The 18804-nt window shown below is 50.9% G+C and overlaps 1 protein-coding gene across 3 annotated transcripts; it reads left to right on the top strand.

Moving 5' to 3' along the window:
* Nucleotides 1-275: 275 nt before the first annotated feature.
* Nucleotides 276-14791, top strand: RNASEH1 (ribonuclease H1). Of its 3 annotated transcripts, XM_032866768.1 has the most exons (9): nt 280-444; nt 1174-1289; nt 4563-4721; nt 5292-5391; nt 6350-6404; nt 6742-6826; nt 7405-7529; nt 9984-10101; nt 14778-14791. In XM_032866768.1, the coding sequence occupies exons 1-8, from the start codon at nt 314-316 to the stop codon at nt 10068-10070; spliced, it is 858 nt and encodes a 285-aa protein (XP_032722659.1). In that variant the 5' UTR covers nt 280-313; the 3' UTR covers nt 10071-10101; nt 14778-14791. The 3 variants fall into 3 exon arrangements, with proteins under 3 accessions (XP_032722660.1, XP_032722659.1, XP_032722658.1); XM_032866769.1 differs by lacking the exon at nt 14778-14791 and having other exon boundaries at nt 276-444; nt 7405-7583; nt 9984-10072; XM_032866767.1 differs by lacking the exon at nt 14778-14791 and having other exon boundaries at nt 9984-10360.
* Nucleotides 14792-18804: the final 4013 nt, after the last annotated feature.

The following is an 18804-nucleotide window of genomic DNA, read 5'->3' as shown; positions in this document are numbered from 1 at the left end:
CCGACCACGCCCCCACCCGGCACTGCCCCGCCCACATTCCCCAGACCCTGCCCCTCACCGCCCCCGCCCACCCTACCTTAGTCCCCACCCACCTCCGTAGATCCCATCCCTTCCGGGACCGCCCAGACCCGGCTGTCTCCCTGACTTCCAGGAAACTGAGCCGGAAACGCACCGGGCCCTAGTCCCTCCCCCCAGGCCCCGCCCCGCAGGCGGGTCGCGCGTCAACTCTCCGCGCCGTCGCCGGAAGTTCGGTCTGTGTGGTGGAGGCGCCAGCGGCGAAGCTAAGCGGCGGGGCGATGGCCGGCTGTGGGCGATGACCAGGCTTCTGGGCGTGGCGCGCAGCGTTGCTTTGGCCGCCGTGCGCTGCAGCAGCTGCGGCCGCAGCGGCCTCAGCATGTTTTATGCCGTGAGGAGGGGCCGCAAGGCCGGGGTCTTCCAGACCTGGTGAGTGGGCCGCGCTCTCCGAGGCCGAGCCGGGGCGGCCGCGGGCGGCTCTCCGGACTGGCCCCGGGCTCGCGGCCTGCGGCCTGGGGTGGAGCGCCCGGGAGCCCCGCCGCCGCCGGCCTCCGCTGACGTGGGCTCGCAGGTCCCGGCCGCCGGCCCCGACGCGGTTTCGTCGTGTGGGCGGCGTCGGAAAGGCCACCTGGAGCCTGAGCGCGCCCGGGGCCCCGCCTAACCCTTCCGGTGTGTGTCAGGGGACGTTCCCCGGTGGCGGCACGTAGTCCGACTGCGGCAGTGCCTGGCCTGACCCCGCCGGTGTCCTTAGAAAGGTCACCTCTCCCGGGCCAAACTCGGATCCCTGGAACGGCCCTTGGAGCTGGGTTTGCGCCCTGCGGGGGTCGCCGCTGGGCCGGGGGCTGCCGGGCTCGGTGAGAGGCCCGGGGCTTGCGTTCACGTGTTGCGGCCGCACGAGCGGAGGCTTCACGGAGGCGCCCCTGAGCTGTACGGAAAGGTTCACGGGACCCCTCTTCAGACCTGTCCCCGCCCGGCACTTGTAGTGTGTTTGGAGGCGGAGCACACTGGCGTGCGGGCGCCCCTCGGCCGGCACAGGGCTCCGCAGGGTGCAGGCCCCGCGGAGCCGACAGCCCAGCCGAGTCACACGGCTCCCGGCCCGCAGGCGGCCCGTCGGGGGCGGGTGAGGGAGGCGGGCGGTAACCCGGCGCTCTGTTGCAGGAGCGAATGCAGAGCGCAGGTGGACCGCTTCCCGGCCGCGCGCTTTAAGAAGTTTGCCACGGAGGAGGAGGCCTGGGCCTTCGTCGGGAAGCCCGCCAGCCCGGGCGGCGCGGAAGGTACCGTCTGCCCTCGTCCCCGGGGCCTCGCGCAGCCCTGGTCGCCCGGCGTGGGCGGCTGTCTCCCCAGCACGGGAGACACCCCGTTTCACGGAGGAGGCAGGCAGAGAGCACATGGGCCTAGCGGTGTCTGTTGGAGCAGCGTGAGGGACAGCCCGGGAGGTAGGGGGTCCTCCTCTACGCAGTTCTTCCGTTTATTTTTATCTTCAAATATGTTGCTTCACATTTTATTTATGTATTTGCCAGAGAACGAGAGAGCGCGCACAAGCAGGGGGACGGCAGGCAGGGGAGAAGCAGGCCCCGGCTGAGCAGGGCGCCCTCCCGTCCCACGCGACCTGAGCCACCAGGCGCCCCTCATTCTGTCTTTCAAAAAGGCTTGTTCTTTGCCGACTGAATGGGCTCCGGATGTAGTTTGTTTCCCGGCGGGCTTAGCAGCCAGAGTCGCCTGCACTTGCTCGTGCTCCCGGGGGCACAGTTGATTGAAGGTCAAGCCTCAGTGTAAGGAGCATCGCATATACAGAACGGGGGTGACTGCTTGGGGCACAAAGTGTTTAAACTATAATTGCCCTTTGAGCAACATGACTTTGAGCTGCATGAGGAAACTTTCGTGGACTTCATTGTATTACGTTTGTCATAAAATATGCATTTGTTATAAATTTTCCTTGGGATTTTTTTTTTAAGATTTTGTTTGATTGTCAAGGAGAGAGAAAGCACAAGGGGGGACGGGGCAGGCAGAGGGGAAGCAGGCTCCCTGCCGAGCAAGGAGTCTGCGGAGGGATTCGATCTCAGGACCTCGGCTCATGACATGAGCCGGAAGCAGACGCCCAGCGACTGAGCCACCCAGGTGTCCTTCCTTAGGATTTTCTTAACATTTTCTTTTTTAAAGATTTTTATTTATTGAGAGAGAATACAGTCATGAGCAGGGGGAAGCACAGAGGAAGGAGGAGAGGCTGACTCCCTGCCGAGCAGGGAGCCCAACCCGGCCGGATCTCGACTCCAGGCAGACGCTTAATCCACTGGGCCACCCAGGCGCCCCTTAACTTTGTTCCCTGGTACTGTGTTGTGAGGCCGCGGCACGTGAGACCTACACGTGTGAGTCGGCCGTTCCCAGTGGTCCTTCCAGGGAACGGCAGGCTATCAGTGGCCCTTAAAGGTTTGAGGAGTCACGGATTATACCGATTGTCGACTGCGCGGGTCTTCAGACCCCTGTGTTCGGGGGTAAGTTGTCTCATTAGCTTGACTCACGGATTCTTTTACTAGTGGATTAAGATGAGAGACTAGCTTGATTCCGTGTTTTCCGGCCAGGCCCTCCACAGTCCCACTGACATGCTCCGGCTCTGAACAGCGGCTCCTTCGGAGGCCGTGACAGTGCTGGTCAAAGCCAGGACTCGCGTTTAGGAAGCCACCCTTCGTGACCAGGCGGGGCAGAAGCAGGGCAGAACCTCACTCAGTGCATCTGCTGCACCCTCTGTCTGCCCAGCAGCTTCTCAGGACGTTGCGATGTGACCGTTAACATTTTCTGCCCCGGTGGAGAAACCAGTTTGGGACAGAAAACAAATGTGCAAGTGTGGTTCTTGTCTCAGCTGGGTTCTTAATGCGTCCTTCTCACTGCTCCTTTGTCTTAACCAGTCATTTATTCGTACTTCAGTTCTTGCACTGGAAGTATGTTTCTGTTTATCAGATACTCCCAGTCCTAAGGCAGGACAGTTCTTTATGAATCATCTTTCTGAAAGTTCAAAGATCTCCAAGTTAGTGACTTGTATATATAAATTGGGATCGAACATCTTTACTGTTCCAAACTGTGTCAAAGCAAAAGTGGTAGCCCCTTTCCCAAATTTTCTCTTACTGTGACGTATATTTTTATCCTGGGATTCTTGAGCTATTTGGCAGTTACCATGATTTTTGTAAACTGATTTGGGGTTAACGTAACCCAGTTCTGTGAAGGGAAAATTATCTGACAACAATGGGCTCCTTTTCCTTCAAAGTCTTGTCTGTCCTTTAAAAACTTGGATTCCAATTTAACTTTCTATGTTATTACAAATAAAATCAGTATTTGTATCGGTATTAAACTTCTACAAAATTACCCTTTGATTTGTACTTGTGTTTTGGGGTTTACTTACATAGAGTCCCTAGAGGAATATTTTTCTTTCAAGAGTTTATTTATTTGAGATAGAGCGAGAGTGAGAGAGCAAAGCAGGGGTTGCTGCAGGGAGAGGGAGAGGCGGACTCTCCACTGAGCAGGGAGCTGGATGCCGAGCTAGGTCCCTGCACTCCAGGTTGTGACCTGAGCCGACTGAGCCACTCAGGCGCCCCCCCCCACCCCCGAGGAATATTTTAAAGGTAAATACAGCAGAGTGGAAGCGCAAACATTGCCCTCCGTAGTGGCTCCGGTCGGGTTTTGTCTGGATAACCTGTAGCGGTCTCTGACAGGGGCGGGTGGAGAAGCTACCGCAGGCAGGACGTTCTGGCTTGGACCCGTGTGGTGAGGGTCCAGTCAACACTGGAGCCCCATTTCTCCGTCCCTGCTTTAGGGATGAGCTTAAAGTGAATTCTGTAGTGTGGGGCGTGGTGGTGGTTTTGCAGATAAGCTTGGTTGCTTCTTCGTGCCTCTGTTCCCACGCCACAAAACGAGAATGTAGGAAGAGCTGCTCCACAGAACCTGAGGGAGTATGAGAGAGGCCTCTGCGATTAACCCTGCATCCCACGGCTGAGCTCCTGAAGGACAGCTCTGTAGCCGCCGCCCTGAAGGGCCCAGTCCCTTCTGCTGTTGGGCTTCTGCTTCCTTTTCTCAGTGTGGCCCACTGTCTCCTCACTTAAGGTCCAGTTACCCATGCCCTCTCAGCTCTCCTGGAGGTTCTCAACTTGGCATGGAAGGAGTTGACGTACCTAGAGTAATCGCATCTACAGAGTTCGAGTCCTTGTTTTCTTCCTGGGGACAGAGTCCCTCAGGTTGTCAAACTGCCCACCGTCCCAGTGGGATTCAAACCTTTGCTATCTACTGTCTCTGTCAAAACCAGGTTTCTGCTTTGACAGAGATGTTGCTCCTGTGTTCCTATCGCCCTTGTCAAGCTTAGGGAAACTTCAGAGTAATCTCATAGGACTTGAAAATCTGACACGGTGTGGACTGTCCTAAGCGATTTCCTCTTTGTAGGGTCGCAGAGCATACTTAAGTCTGATTTAGTGATACTAAGTCACATACTGAATTTCTGGATTGTTAAGCATTTTGTGTTATGTTCATTTTTTCCTGCTTTTTAAGTGGACTTGATCTTTCAGAGACAGAAAATAAGCATGAACAAGAATCACAAGCGAAAGCCAACAAGCGACTCCGTGAGCTCTCGGACGGAGATGAAAACGCAGAGCCCTGTGCAAAGCAGGCAAGACAGACCACGGGATCCGTGCCTTCAGTTGACAAAGACACATTTTCTTATATGGGTATATATTTTGGATTTTTGAGTTTTCCATATAATAATCATGACACCAAGGTACCCCTGAGCCTCTGTCTTGATGGAACAAAGCAAACACGGGGGACCGTAGTTTATTAGAAGCAAATATACTAAGAAAAAAAAAATTAGACCAACATTTGTCAGAGGACTAGACCTTCTGGGGGACAGGTCCTTATCATGCCAAGACACTACTTGTTTGCAAAGACGGCTCCGGAGAGTGAGAGCGAGCCCTGCTCCCCGTGGGGAGAGGGATGGCGACACTGTTCTGACCTCTGCAATGGGGAATGCAACAGCAGCGGGTTCTGAGTTCACAAAATGCCTGCCTTTACCTTTAATTTACCTTTAAATTGCCATATCCAAGGTAGGAGGGCATGCTAATCAAAAGGTATTGAGGGCCCTTTTATAAGGGACTGATAATGTTTTTCTAGATAGGGAATATAGATCACGTTGTACATACTCTCTCAGTTAAAATGTGAATTCAAGCTAAGTGAATTTGTTAATTGAATCTCAGTTTTTTGTGCTTTGGTTCCAGTGCCACTCATGAAATTCCCTCTTTTAGGAGAATTTGTTGTCGTCTACACTGATGGCTGCTGCTCCAGCAACGGGCGGAGGAGGGCACGAGCAGGCATAGGTGTTTACTGGGGGCCTGGCCATCCTTTGTGAGTAAACAAAAAAGGCTTCAAGTGTAAGTGAATCACATTCTAAAACTTGTCAAGGAATGACACGAGATCTGATTATTTGGTTAGCTTTGGCAGAGGTTGCAAAGGAGCAAGCTTTGGTTCATGTCGACACTGATAGCTTTGTTCTTCAGAAAGTAAATTACCTCAGCATTGCTTTCTTCACCCTGAATCCAGGGGAGTTTCTGTGTCTTGCTGATGACATCTTCTACCAAAATGACTTCCCTGCCCCCTAGGAGAGTCACATGTCTCCTGCGGGATGGTTCTGGCAAGGACGTCCAGGGTTGCCAGACTTGGAACCTGTCATGTTCCCAAGACTCTTCTGAGGACGTGTGAGCTTAGAGGTGACCTCTAGTTTTTCACAAGGCACGAGCTCAGGGGGATGCAAAGCGTGATCTTTCACATACCCCGGGCAGCCCTCAGATTCCATGTAAAAGACGAATTTGAGCCTGTGAAGTAGCCACATCAGCTATGAGCTTTGTCTCCAGCATTTCCAGGTGCCCACAGCAGTGTTGGGCATAATGGAATATAAACTGTTGAGTAAGACTTTATATTTCTCTCGACCTGTGGTCTATAGAGTTCTTTCCCTTTGGGATCTCATTTTAGCTGCAAACCCTCTAAGAGGCAACAAGCTTGTGTGGCACTGAGTGTCTGCGGGCTTAGTGCTCACCCAGGACCCCACGCTAATGAATTGCAGGGCCAGAGAGAAAACTTTGGTTCTGATTTCTGGCCCAGTATTCTTCACAAGACCATCCCTTGGTGCTTTTCTATAAAATGCTAGTACTCTTGGTTTGATTTTTAAAGGCTGTATATTTGTATGATGCTTTCATATGTCAAAAAAATGTATCAAGCCTGTCCTCCATTGAGAGGCTTAAGGAATCACTTTGGGAATTAGCTTTTTTAATTGATTTCATTTTCCTTTGTATTGTTTTGCAACCAGGAATATAGGCATTAGGCTTCCCGGGCGGCAGACCAACCAAAGAGCAGAAATTCATGTAAGTTGTCAGACACATTTCCCACCGAGAGTAAGACCGTCGTAGCAGTGAACCGCGTACACTGTGTGCGCACAGGATACTCAAAGTCCAGAAGAAACTTGGTTTGGGGTTACTAGTGACTCTGATGGATAGGAATTTTCCAGAAAAGTTTTAAAAGTTATTTCACATAGATGCACAAACAGAACCGTATGTGTGGCATTATTTCATGCAGAGCGTATAATCATTACACTTAGCACAGAAAAAGAAAGAATGTTTAAATAGCGAAGTGATTTTGAACTTCGGTAATGTTGAAAATCGGACACCTTCTGTAGCATGATGACTGACCTGTTTCTTTAAGGCAGCCTGCAAAGCCATCGAGCAAGCAAAGGCTCAAGACATCAAGAAGCTGGTTCTATATACGGACAGTATGTTTACTATAAATGGTAAGCTTCTACATTTTACTTCTGGTGTTTCCTGGTAAACATGAAGGAAAATAGGTATTTCCTTCTCCTATGGGAGGTGTATCAGGGCAGGACCCAAATGGTGAATGAAGACAACCGTTGGTTTGTCCGGTATAAAGAGAAAACCGGGGATTCTGGAGCCCAGATCTGCTGCTCTGGAGTTCGCCACATAGACATGTCTTTGCCAGGCTCCTAAGATAGGGCAGCGGGTAGCTGTGTCCCTGCTCTCCTAGTCCCTCGAGTGTAAACACGCGTAAGTAACTGAAGGTGGCGTGCTGATGGCTCCTTTGAGAGGTAATCATGTTTAGGGCACGGGAAGGGGGTTGGAGAAGCAGAGAGGTGTCCTCTTAAGCTGGGAGCTGTGGGTCAGCACCAGTCCAGTCCGAGGGGTAAGCAGAGGAGCGTGCAGGGTGTGTGCCCCTGGCCGGAGTACAGCCTGTGTGGGCCAGCGGCAAGTCCACGCCACTGCGAAGACGAGTAGAGCAGGTGGAAGGGGGAAGTCTAGGGAGGAAGAGACCGGGACATGCAAGCTCAGCAGACTGTGAGTGCATTTCTCGTAGGGATCACGAATTGGGTTCAAGGCTGGAAGAAGAATGGGTGGAAGACGAGCACGGGGAAAGAGGTGATCAATAAGGAGGACTTCGTGGCGCTGGAGCAGCTCACCCAGGGCATGGACATCCAGTGGGTGCGTGTTGTCCGAACCGGTCCTCTTACATGGCTGTGAGGACCAGACGCTTGGGTGACAGAAGGTGGGGGTGGCAGCAGAGAGAGAACCTTAAGCAGGCCCTACGCTCAGTGTGGAGCCCGATGTGGGCTCGGTCTCGCAACCCTGAGATCATGACCTGAGCCGAAATCAAGAGTTGGACATTTAACTGACTGAGCCACCCAGGTGTCTAGGACCAAATATTCTGAGTTAACTGGAGAGACTAGTACTGTCTGTAGGTGATTTAATGACTTAAGTTCAAGCTTACATAACATTAATACCATAGCGGGTATTAGAAATTGCAACATTTTTGAGTCTTGATCATCCTGTAAGTGACGCTGCTTGTTGTTGCTGTGATTGTGTGTAGAACACACCGTTCGGGCAGCGTGACTGAGGGGCGTTCAGTGTCCTCTCATTGTCTCGGCGGTGCTTGGGAGGGCCTCGTCTGGGCTCGCGTTGCAGGATTTTTTTCCTTCGGTGCCTGCAGTTGTGGTCATGCTGCTTGGAAGAATGAAGAGGTAGACCAGATGAAGAGTGCTGGGCAGCCAGGCAAAGTTCAGAGTGATGGACAGTACGAAGCTCGCAAAGAGGGAGGGGACCTGAGAGGGCTGCCTCCAGAGTTTCTAAGTCTAGGGGGTTTCTGGTCTTGTCTGCAGGCTGTTTTAACCTGATTGACCCTCCCTGTGCCTGTCGCCCAATCAAGTTTTTGTCATCAGCGTGGGAAAGAGTGGAGGGCTCTTTCCAGAGCGGTGTAAAATCCTTTTAACGCTTGTTTCCTCTTGGTTGGGTGGTCGGGAGGACACTTGTCCCTACCTGCCTTTCTTCCCACTACCCTTCATTAACCTCATCACTGTTAAAGTGGCTTGGTGGTAGTCAACCTGTTTGTTTCTTTAGAATCAGCCATCATGTCAAAATAAAACTAATTTATAAGGTATTTTGTTAAAAATAAAGTGTGATAAGACTTTAGGAACATGACTTTTTTTTCCAAAATGGAAATATTTTTCTTATTAATAGATAGTTTTTATTTTATTTAATTTTTTTTTAAAGATTTTTTAAATTTATATGACAGAGAGAGACAGCAAGTGAGGGAACATGAGCAGGGGGAGTGGAAGAGGGAGAAGCAGGCTTCCCGCCGAGCAGGGAGCCCAATGCTGGGCTCGATCCCAGGACCCCAGGATCATGACCCGAGCTGAAGGCAGATGCTGAACCGACTGAGCCCCCCAGGCGCCCCAATAGATAATTTTTATTAAAACTGTTTTTTCAGGGGCGCCTGGGTGGCTCCATCAATTAAGTGAATACCTTTGGCTCATGTCATAATCCCAGTGGGATCAAGCCCTACATCAGGCTACTTGCTCAGTGGGGAGCCTGCTTCTCCCTCTCCTCCCCGCTCATGCTCTCTCTTGCTATCTCTGTCTAGCTCTCAAATAAATAAATAAAATCTTTTAAAAAAAAGGCTATTAAAAAATTAAATTGTTTTTAGGAAATACAATTTCCAACAGATCTACAGTTACAAATATCTACCCATACATCCTCCGTATGAATCTGTCCTGTATAAAAGCATAAGATATCAGGGGCGCCTGGGTGTCTCAGTCAGTTGAGTGTCTGACTCTTGGTTTCTACTCAGGTCATGATCTCAGGGTCCTGGGATCAAGCCCTGTGTTGTGCTCCCTGCTGAGCAGGAAGTTGGCTTCTCCCTCTCCCTCTGGGCCTCCCCACTGCTCATGCTTTCTTGCTCTGTCTCTGTCAAATAAATAAAACCTTAAAAGAAAACAAAAAACTTGTTTCCAACAATACAGAGCAAGTTAAACTGCAGCCATTGTCTTAACTCTGTGTTGTTCTTCGACTCCAGGACCACTGAGAACAGCTTGGTGACGTAAGGTTTAAATCTGCCCTTCCCCAGTGTAGACGGAAACAGCGGTTAAAGCGCAGAAGTGCTGAGCCACTGGGTGGCTCAGTGGGTTAAGTGTCTGACTCGATCTCAGCTCAGGTCTTGATCTCACCGTTGTGGGATCAAGTCCCCCGTTGGGCTCACATTGGTTGTAGAGCCTACTTAGAAAAAAACCCAAATCACATGATTGTATCTCCTCTTTCTGACAGCATTTGAAGAAACTAAAGTATGTGTTTTGGATATATACCTGTCCTCATCTATATATACATACGTTTTACTTGGAAAGCTTTCCAAGTTCCATCATTCAGGTTATAAAAATTAGCAAAAACAGTATGATCCAATTTGCGGAGAATCAAAATGGGATTTTGTAAGTGCCTGCATGTGTCCGTGTGTTGGGCTTACAGGTTGTCCCCTGTAGAACCATGGAGGGACGCCTGGGGAAGGAGCGTTCTCCCCCTCCCCCCACTGGGAAGAGTCAGGATGGACTTGTGTGTTGCTTGTGTAAAAAATCCAGTAAAGGTAAAAGGAAAAATAAATTTATTTAACAGATGCATGTTCCTGGTCATTCGGGATTTGTAGGCAATGAAGAGGCGGACAGATTAGCACGAGAAGGAGCAAAGCGATCTGAGGACTGAGCGAGGTCGTCGTCATTCTTGGACAGCTGGAGTGAGTGGCTGTTTGCTTGCCTTTCCTTACTGGTGTGAAAAATAAAACTTGCACTAGATGGGGAGATACAACCTGCAGAAAAGTAATAAATCCGTCATTCTGGGATATCCTGTGATAAAAAGGAGTTAAATTCTAACAAATTGACATCCTTCAGGATTTGAGCATGACTTGAAATTTCAGCATTATGCTTTACTGGGTTTGACACTATTCACAGTTTCATTGCCATCTGGACAGAAATTTTAGGACTGATTTAATACGGCACAAATGCAGCAGTGATTTGAAAACACAAGGTCTGGAAGCATCTGAAAGTGTTCATGAACCTTCTCGTTGGCAGGATTGAGTCTCAGGATGTGCCGGTGGACTTGTACGTACCTGTGGATTAGAGCGAGTCAGTGCTCCTTGGTGGCTGCAGCCCCTGCCAAGGGCACAGGCCTCGGCCAAGCGAGTGTGGGCAGGGTCTTAACGGGCTGGCACTGGGTACAAGGCGAGCCTGCACATGACCCCGGCAGCTTGACTGCCGTCTGGGAGCCTCTTACAGAGCAAGATGCGGGAGTAAATCTTCTAAAATTTCTTGGGCTGTTTTTGTTAAAAGCACTATGCAAGCAGGGGCCCCTCAGTGGCTCAGGCAGTTAAGCATCTGGCTCTGGATCCCAGCTTAGTTCCTGATCTCCGGGTCGTGAGTTCAAGCCCCACATTGGGCTCCACACTCCACTGGGTGTGGCACCTACTTTAAAAAAAAAAAAAAAAAAAAAAGCACTATGCAAGTTAAAGTTTGGTCTGATCATTTTTAAAAATTTTTAAATTTATTAAATTTATTTTTTTTTAAAGATTTTATTTTTACTTGAGAGAGAGAGTAAGTGAGAAAGAGCACAGGGCGGGTGTGGGGAGGCTTGGGGAGAAGCAGACTCCCTGATGAGCAGGGAGCCTGATCCTGGGCTCAATCCCAGAGCCCTGGGATCATGACCCGAGCCAGAGGCAGACAATTGACAGAGCCACGCAGGCGCCCCAATTTTTTTTCTTACTACTTTATCATAAAAAGGTACAGAAAATGACACAAATGTTTAGCTCGTCAAGTTGTCATTACTATAAGGTGAGCACCCTGATGACCACCACTCAGGCCAAGAACGAGAACTTGGCCAGACATTCCAGAAGGCTCTCCGTGTGCTTCTCCAACCCAAGCCCCTCCTTCCCTTCGAAGCGAATCCTGACTTTTATAGAAATGACTTATTTGTGTTTCTTCGTGGTAATTGAACCTTGTCTGCTTTTTTTTAGACTCCGTATTTCTGAAGTCTCTATTGCGTGTATTGGTCTACTTGTGAGGGTTACCTATTGAGGAACCTGGGCCATTGGTCCTGTTGATTCCCACGGTCTAGGTTTTGCCACATACATTGTCCTGACACAGTCCAGCATTTTCTCTGGCCTCTGTACTTCCCGTAAATTGGCAGCTGGACCCAGAGGCTTGACGAGAATCAGGCTCCACACCTCTAGTGAGTGGTAAATAGCCGCGTGCCTTCATCCACAGGTACAGGCTCTTCGCATTTTCCTGGTGTTGGCGGCTGCCGGTGCCCAGTGCATCCGTCTGTTAATGGTTCAGAGCCTCTAAAATGGTGATATGCTGTGATTTTGCTGACATTTATTGGCTGGGTTGGTTTTAGAAGATGCGTCCTCTCATCTGCTATTTGGTTACCCAGTGGTGCTCATTTAGGAAAGGCAGGATAAGTGCAAAGATAATTAGTTCCCTGTCATCCTTAGAAGGTGGCCACTTAAGGTTTTTTATTCATACTTTTTTTTTTTAAGATTTTATTTATTCATTTGACAGAGACAGAGATCACAAGTAAGCAGAGAGGCAGGCGGGGGGGGCGGGAAGCAGGCTCCCTGCTGAGCAGAGAACTCGATATGGGGCTCGATCCCAGGACTCTGGGATCATGACCTGAGCCGAAGGCAGAGGCTTTAACCCACTGAGCCACCCAGGCACCCCCCCATACTTTTTTTTTTATTATTTTTTTATTAACATACAATGCATTATTAGCCCCAGGGTACAGGTCTGTGAATTGCCAGGTTTACACCTTCACAGCACTCACCATACCCTCCCCAATGTCCATAACCCAGCCCCCCCTCTTCTTACCCGCCCCTCCCCCCTCCCCGCAACCCTGTTTGTTTTGTGAGATTAAGAGTGTCTTATGGTTTTCTCCCTCCCGATCCCATCTTGTTTCATTTTTTCCTTTCCTACCCCCCAAACCGCCCACGTTGCCTCTCAACTTCCTTGTATTCATACGTTCTTATAACACATATGTGTCATGAACTCATTTACCTGAGCCTTTTGGATAGGTTTCAGGTCATTGCACTTTCTTTATTGAACCGGAATTGTAGCTTCTTTGGCCTGTAGGGGGACGATCTTCAGGTTGGCTGTTTGTTTTATGTTCATGTATGCACACATGTGCACTGACCACACAGGTGTACACTGTAGGCTCACTCGCAGTCCGTGCGTGCACACCCGCATGCATGTGCAGACCCTACGCGTGTGTGCACCCAGTCCTCAGCTCCATGCAGTCTGGTGTGTCAAGATGCTCCAGACCCATCCGGTACTTCTCCTGCTCCTGATCTGGCGTTGCCTCTTTCTCTAACTCTAGCTTCTTTCTTTCTTTTTGTTTTGTTTTGTAAGTTAAGTAATCTCTGTACCCAGTGGGGGGCTTGAAATCAGAACCCCAAAATCAGGAGTTGCATGCTATTCTGAGTCAGCCAGACTCCCTAGAATCCCAGTTTCTTTTAATGGCAGAAATGGTATTTCACATGCTTGGTGCTTGTCGCTATAGGGTTGGTCATTGCCTCTAGGGCTTTTCAGTGCACAGAGTTAGAAAACCTACATGTGTACACACATTTAAAGATAAAATACTTGAGCTCGTATTGATATTTCCAATAGGAACTCGGGATTTCAGAGTACTCAGCTCTTCCATGTTGTGTCCGTGTGTCCTTCCACACTGAGAATCCTGGGACAGAAGTTGCTTAATTACGCACTTGCTTTACTGCACTGTAACAAGCAGTGCGGGGACACTGATACTCGTGTTCTGCTCTGACAGTGAAAACAGCACTGCATGTACATGGTCAGTCGTTGCACAGTGAAAGCTCCCCCCTTGTCCTCATCTCGTCTCACTTCGTGTAGTCCGTGGTTACACGGCCCGCGTTTGGTCAGTGTCATCTTGGAACTGTCATCTTGGAACTGTCCTCCCGGACCTCCCCACGTTGACCTTAATTTGTTTGCTTTATGTTTGAAATCAGTTTTGTAGGGTATGAAATCCTTGGCTCACATTTTCCTCCCTTGAGTATCTGAAATCTTTTTTTATTTTTTAATATTTTATTTATTTATTTGACAGACAGAGATCCCAAGTAGGCAGAGAGGCAGGCAGAGAGAGAGGGAGGGGGAAGCAGGCTCCCTGCTGAGCAGAGAGCCCGCTGCAGGGCTCGATCCCAGGACCCTGAGATCATGACCTGAGCTGAAGGCAGAGGCTTTAACCCACTGAGCCACCCAGGCGTCCCAAGTATCTGAAATCTTTATTTCGATTTTTTCCCAGCGTGAAAAGCCCAGTGAGTCTTTCTTACAAATCGTGTGTCCTTTTGGCTTCAATGTTCCGAGGTCTGTTTTCCGCGGTTGTGTTAGACGGTGTCCTGTGGTGTTCGCGCTGGGTCAGTGCTTGCGGGAGCACGCGGGCTGTCCGTCTGTGCGTGTTCACATCCGCTATTTCAGGGTTTCCTGGAACTGCGGCTTAGTGGTCTGGTTTCCGTGTTTTGGGCTTCTGTTTGGGGGAACCTCAGTTTCTCTGTGTTGAAGTCAGATTTGTCCGTCCTCTGTGTTTTCTTCTTCTTGAATCTCCTTCATCTCTTTTTAAATTTCTTTTGTCTCCTAAAATTTGTTCTCCACATGATGTCCTATTTCTAAAGCCATTATTTGTTGTGTTTGTTTGCTCTGATTCTCATTTCTGAAATTAATTTTCTTGTCTGTCTAGTTTCCGGAATTCTGTGACCTTATTTCTGATGTTTTCTCATGCTGATGTGTCGTCCTCCCATCTCGGATCTTCTCTCTTGATGTTTTGAAGCGGCTCATTTTGGTCTGGTTGCTGGGTACGTCTTTCTGGTGTGCCCTCGCTCTCTGTAGGGGTGTTTGTTCTCCTCCTTTTTTCTTAGAGTAGCTCTGTGTGGGATTGGTACTTTCCCATCATGCCTTTTCCTAAACATTTAGTTCAGATAGTTTTTCTCACTTCATAGAGTTCTCTTTTCTGTTGAACTTGGAGTCATGCTAAAAATACGGCGGCCAGCTTCTGGCGCTCTCCCCGCTCTGGCCCTGCTGCACCTGCATCGAGTCCTTCTCTTTCCTCTGTCCACTGTCCCTTCCTGCTGGTGCTGGCTCTGTCCCCACAGCATGGGTCCCTGTGGGGTCAGCTGCAGCGGCTCCCGGGCTCCGCGGCGGCAGCCCTCGGACCTTCTAGCAGTGGCTCTTCTCCACCCGGGGAGGGACGACTGCTGGCCTGTGACACTGCAGCGGACACCTGTCGGCGCCGTGGAGGCCCAGTGGCCCCACTGTGCTCTGTGCCACAGGTGCGCAGGCTGTGGTGGGCAGACCCTGTCCTTCATTTCCATGTGTCAGCTTTGTGGAGTCACCACACCATTTTGCTTTCTAACAGCCTTACGGAGGCGCGCTTGACGGACAGCACATAGCGCGTGTGTAAAGCGGACCTTGGATTCCCCAATGGAGCCCCTGCAAGAACTGCCTGTCACCTCCCAGGGTTTTATCGCGCCACTTTGAAATCCTTACGTCCCGGACCCCATCCTCGGGCGACCACCGATCTGCTTCCTGTCTCTCTAGATAATTTGTGTTTTCTAAGTCATTTATATAAATGGAGTCCTGCAGTATAAACGCCTTCCGTGTCCGGAGCTTCTTTCAGTCGTGTCATCATTCTGGCGTCGGCGCAGCTGTGTCTGACCGTGGCTCACTCCTTTCTGTCGCTGCAGAGCGTCCACGGCTCGGGCGCACCATGGCTGTGTGCTCTCCTGTTCACGGGCGTTTGCTTGGCCTCTGGGTGCGGCTCCTGTAAATAAAGCTGCTGTGATCACGTTTGTACTCGTCTTTTCCTGAACGTGGGCTGTTACTTCTCTCGAGGGGGACGGGCGGGGTCACGTGGCAGGCGTGGATTCGATTTTAAGAAATGCCAGCGACATCGTCTACCGTTTTACTTCCCCCTCAGCAGGACAGGAGGGTTCCAGTGAGCCCCCATCCCTGTCCCGTGCTGCTGGCTCCCTAGGTTTGTTCCAGACGACTGTGCTTCTGTTTCAGGTGAGGATTTGGGAAGATCCGAAAGTGCTCTTACAGTTGGTTTTGCGGCCAAGCTCTTGACTTTGGGGTCCGCACTGAGCGTGGAGCCTGCTTGAGATCCTCCCCTCCCCCACACCGAAGAATAAATAAATAAAAAGTAGCTGCATAACGAAGCTGCATAACAGCTTTAGAAGTGTGTCCTCTGTCAGCTTTGTCCGCAGCTGGAGAGAGTAAGTGACTGCAGTGTGCAACACAGTGCTCCGTCGTGGAGTAAGAAGCTTCTGGGCCGCTGCTGCTCTCACAGTGTGAGCTGGACGCTTGGCAGAAGGAGGCTGTTGACATGTTATTTGTAGCGTCCACGCCAGCGCACTGAGGTTACTCCACTGCTGGGCTTTGAGAAAATGCAGACGGTCTGTGCTGTCCTTCGGGACAGGCACGTGACCGCCGAGCTAAGTAGAACCAAACCGAAACCCCAGTGCTGGCGGTTGGGCAGCTTGCATGGTCGTAAACAGGCTCTTCTCGTTTGCAGCGATGGCGTCCCCGGCCAGGCAAGCCGGGGCCTTCAAAGGAGGACCTCGGCCTCCGTGCCGCATGTCTCCCTCGTGCTCCCTTTGCAGTAGTTCTGGAACACGGAGGTGAGGCTGCTCCGTAACGGGCCCCCTTCATGTCCTGTGCTGATGGGACTTGCAGAACCTGGTGCGAGCAGGACGTCGGAGTGGAGCGTCTGGCTCTCCTTCCCGCCGTGGCTCCGGCGCCCAGACGCGGCCTCCAGCAGGGGAGCAGGCGGGCAGGGGCTCCGGTCTGTGTTGTCCCCGGTGCCTGGAAGGCCTTCAGATACTCAGAGAACCTGTGCCAGTTTGTGAAAACAGCTGCGGTTTGTCTGCCAAGGGGACGGGAGGGGGAGAGAGCGGCACAGGAGCACTGTGGTCTGAACACTGGCGGGACCTTCAGCTTTCATCAAAATATGCCTCAAAATTCGGGTTCCTCCCTGGTGCTTCCTGGAGAGCCACAGTGGAAGGAAGGTCTGGGACGAATATAAACAGGGTCAGTGAAGTGGGAGAGGACTGGCAGGTGCCGGCTCTGGCCATTTTCTAGAGCTCTGTTTCTTAATCCCAAGGGTACACAAGAATTTAGCATAAAGGGCCGTGTCACCAGTGCTGTAAACAGAGCCTTTTTACCCAGGACTCAAAATCCATTAACCATAAAAGAAAATTAAAGACTACATAAAAATCAAAAAGTTACGAACAGCTTTATTTATTTATTATTATTATTATTTATTATTTTTATTAGAGAGGGAGTAGGTATGCACAGGAGGAGGGGGCAGAGGTGGAGGGAGGGAGAGAACCTTAAGCAGGCCCCACACTGAGTGCAGAGCCCAATGTGGAGCTCAGTCTCCCGACCCTGAGATGACCTGAGCCGAAATCAAGAGCTGGATGCTTTACCGACTGAGCCACAGGCACCCCTTGAACTAAAAAAACTTTAAAAAGACCTAAGCATAGACAAATTCTGAAAAAAAATTTGGAACCTCTGTGACAGGAGGCTCATTTCTCTGGTACATAAAGAACTAGTAAAAAGTGAGAAAATGCCTAATTATAGAACGGCCGGTCATAAACCACTCAGATGTCGCGCCCTCGAGCAAGGAAAGACCAGCTTCGCTCCTGAGAGCCTGCAGACGGACACTGCGCTGAGACATACTCTCCTGTAGCCTATCAATACCTTGTAATAGAGGATTTATTAGCAAAACAGCAGTCCGGGAGGCTGCTGGGAAGCCACGCAGTAACGTGCCGGCGTGGGCAGCACAGAATGGAGAAGTTCGCGGCCTGCTGAAATGAGCGCAGGGAGCTTTGACCCAGCCTTCGCTGCTCTGTGCAATTTGCACTGCAGGTCCGCCTGCGGACATCCAAGCGAAGACCGGATTCGCCGTGTCTGAGCAGGAAAGGATACCGGGGCTGCCGACGTGGCCTCGGGCGGCTCGCAGAGGAGCAGTGCGCGGAGGGCTTGCCGCGTTCGGTGCATCGGTGCCAGCGCGCCGAGAGGGCACCCTGCGGGGGTGCAGGGTGGGCGGGAGCAGATGCAGGGAGGACACCTCTCCACATGTGAACCCCTGCTTGTCATCTTGATTTTGAGTCCTGTTGGAATAAATGCTCAAATACAAGAGCGATTTTAGAGGTGTGTTTTCCTGGGAGACGGGAGGGCATGGTGCGCTCACCGCAGGACTGCCGCGGGGGCAGGCCTGGTGCAGCGGGGCAGGGCTCGCTGCGGTTTTGACGTCCAGCCTCCGCCTTCGCATCCGCGTCCTCGAGTCCCACGGGCTCCTCAGGCCCCCGCGTCCTTGGTGCTGGGGGACACAGAACAGGCACAGTGCCTCTTGTAGGTACACAACTTGCTTTAACCTAACACTTGAAAACCCAGAGGCCAGCGCCTGAGTCCGAGCTGTGATGGGCTGAATGACTGTGGCCCTGAGTTCCCGTGTTGATGCCTTACCCACGGCACAGCTGTGTGTGGAGATGGGGCCTCCAAGAAGTAATTAAGGTCAAATGAGCTCACTCCCTCCCTGCTCTTGCCACCGACAACAGGAAAGGCCACGTGAGGACATAGTGAAGCCAGGAAGGAGCCTTGCCCAGAAACCCAGTCAGCTGACACCTTGATCTTGGTCTTCTGGCCTCTGGACTTGTGAGAAATAAGTATATGAGCCCCCGCCGCCCGCATCGGTGGCATTGTGAATGGCAGCCCGAGCTGGGTCCGCAGTGAAGGATGCCTGGTGCAGTCCAGTCTCCTCTTTTTTGGGGAGGAAATGAAGTTGGGGTCTGGTCCTCTGCCCCTTGGGTGCTGACTGTCCTCGCCGCTCGCCACGCGGACAGCATGACCCCGCCGCGGAGGCCGTGTGCGTGATTCTTCCGAGACTCCGCTCTGTGTCCGTGAGACAACTTTGCTTTGTTAGGTGACAGGTTTTCCTAGATGGAATTGAGTTCACGGCATCCACATCGTTTTGCTCAAGTCCAGACGATCAAAAATGAAAATGAAGATACAGAATGATAGAGAAATGAAATTATTACTCCTATATTTGGTCGTGATTTTCTTTTTAAACCAGAAAAAGGTCTATTTAGAGTTAGGAATCTTGACATTGTGGAGACTTTCTTCTGTGTGACAGGCCCTAGTTCGTTGATTGATCTTCTTAAAGTTATTCAGACTTTTAGAAAACTAAGAGGCAGAGATCAGTGAAATGAGTACTTTCCAGCGAGTCCTTGTTTTCTGTTTTCAAAGATAGGGACTGATGAGCAGCCAGAGCCTTTCTGGTGTCTGGGCCTCTGCTGGTGTCCCCACTTTTTGCTTTAAATACCTGAGCAGCACACGAAACCCCTGTCTTGAGGCTGACCAAGGTGACTGTGGTCAGGCTG

Source organism: Lontra canadensis, unplaced genomic scaffold (genome assembly GCF_010015895.1).
Source record: "Lontra canadensis isolate GAN:19392208 unplaced genomic scaffold, GSC_riverotter_1.0 scaffold32, whole genome shotgun sequence".
Lineage (NCBI taxonomy): Eukaryota > Metazoa > Chordata > Mammalia > Carnivora > Mustelidae > Lontra > Lontra canadensis.
This window is presented reverse-complemented; position numbering and strand designations above follow the sequence as displayed.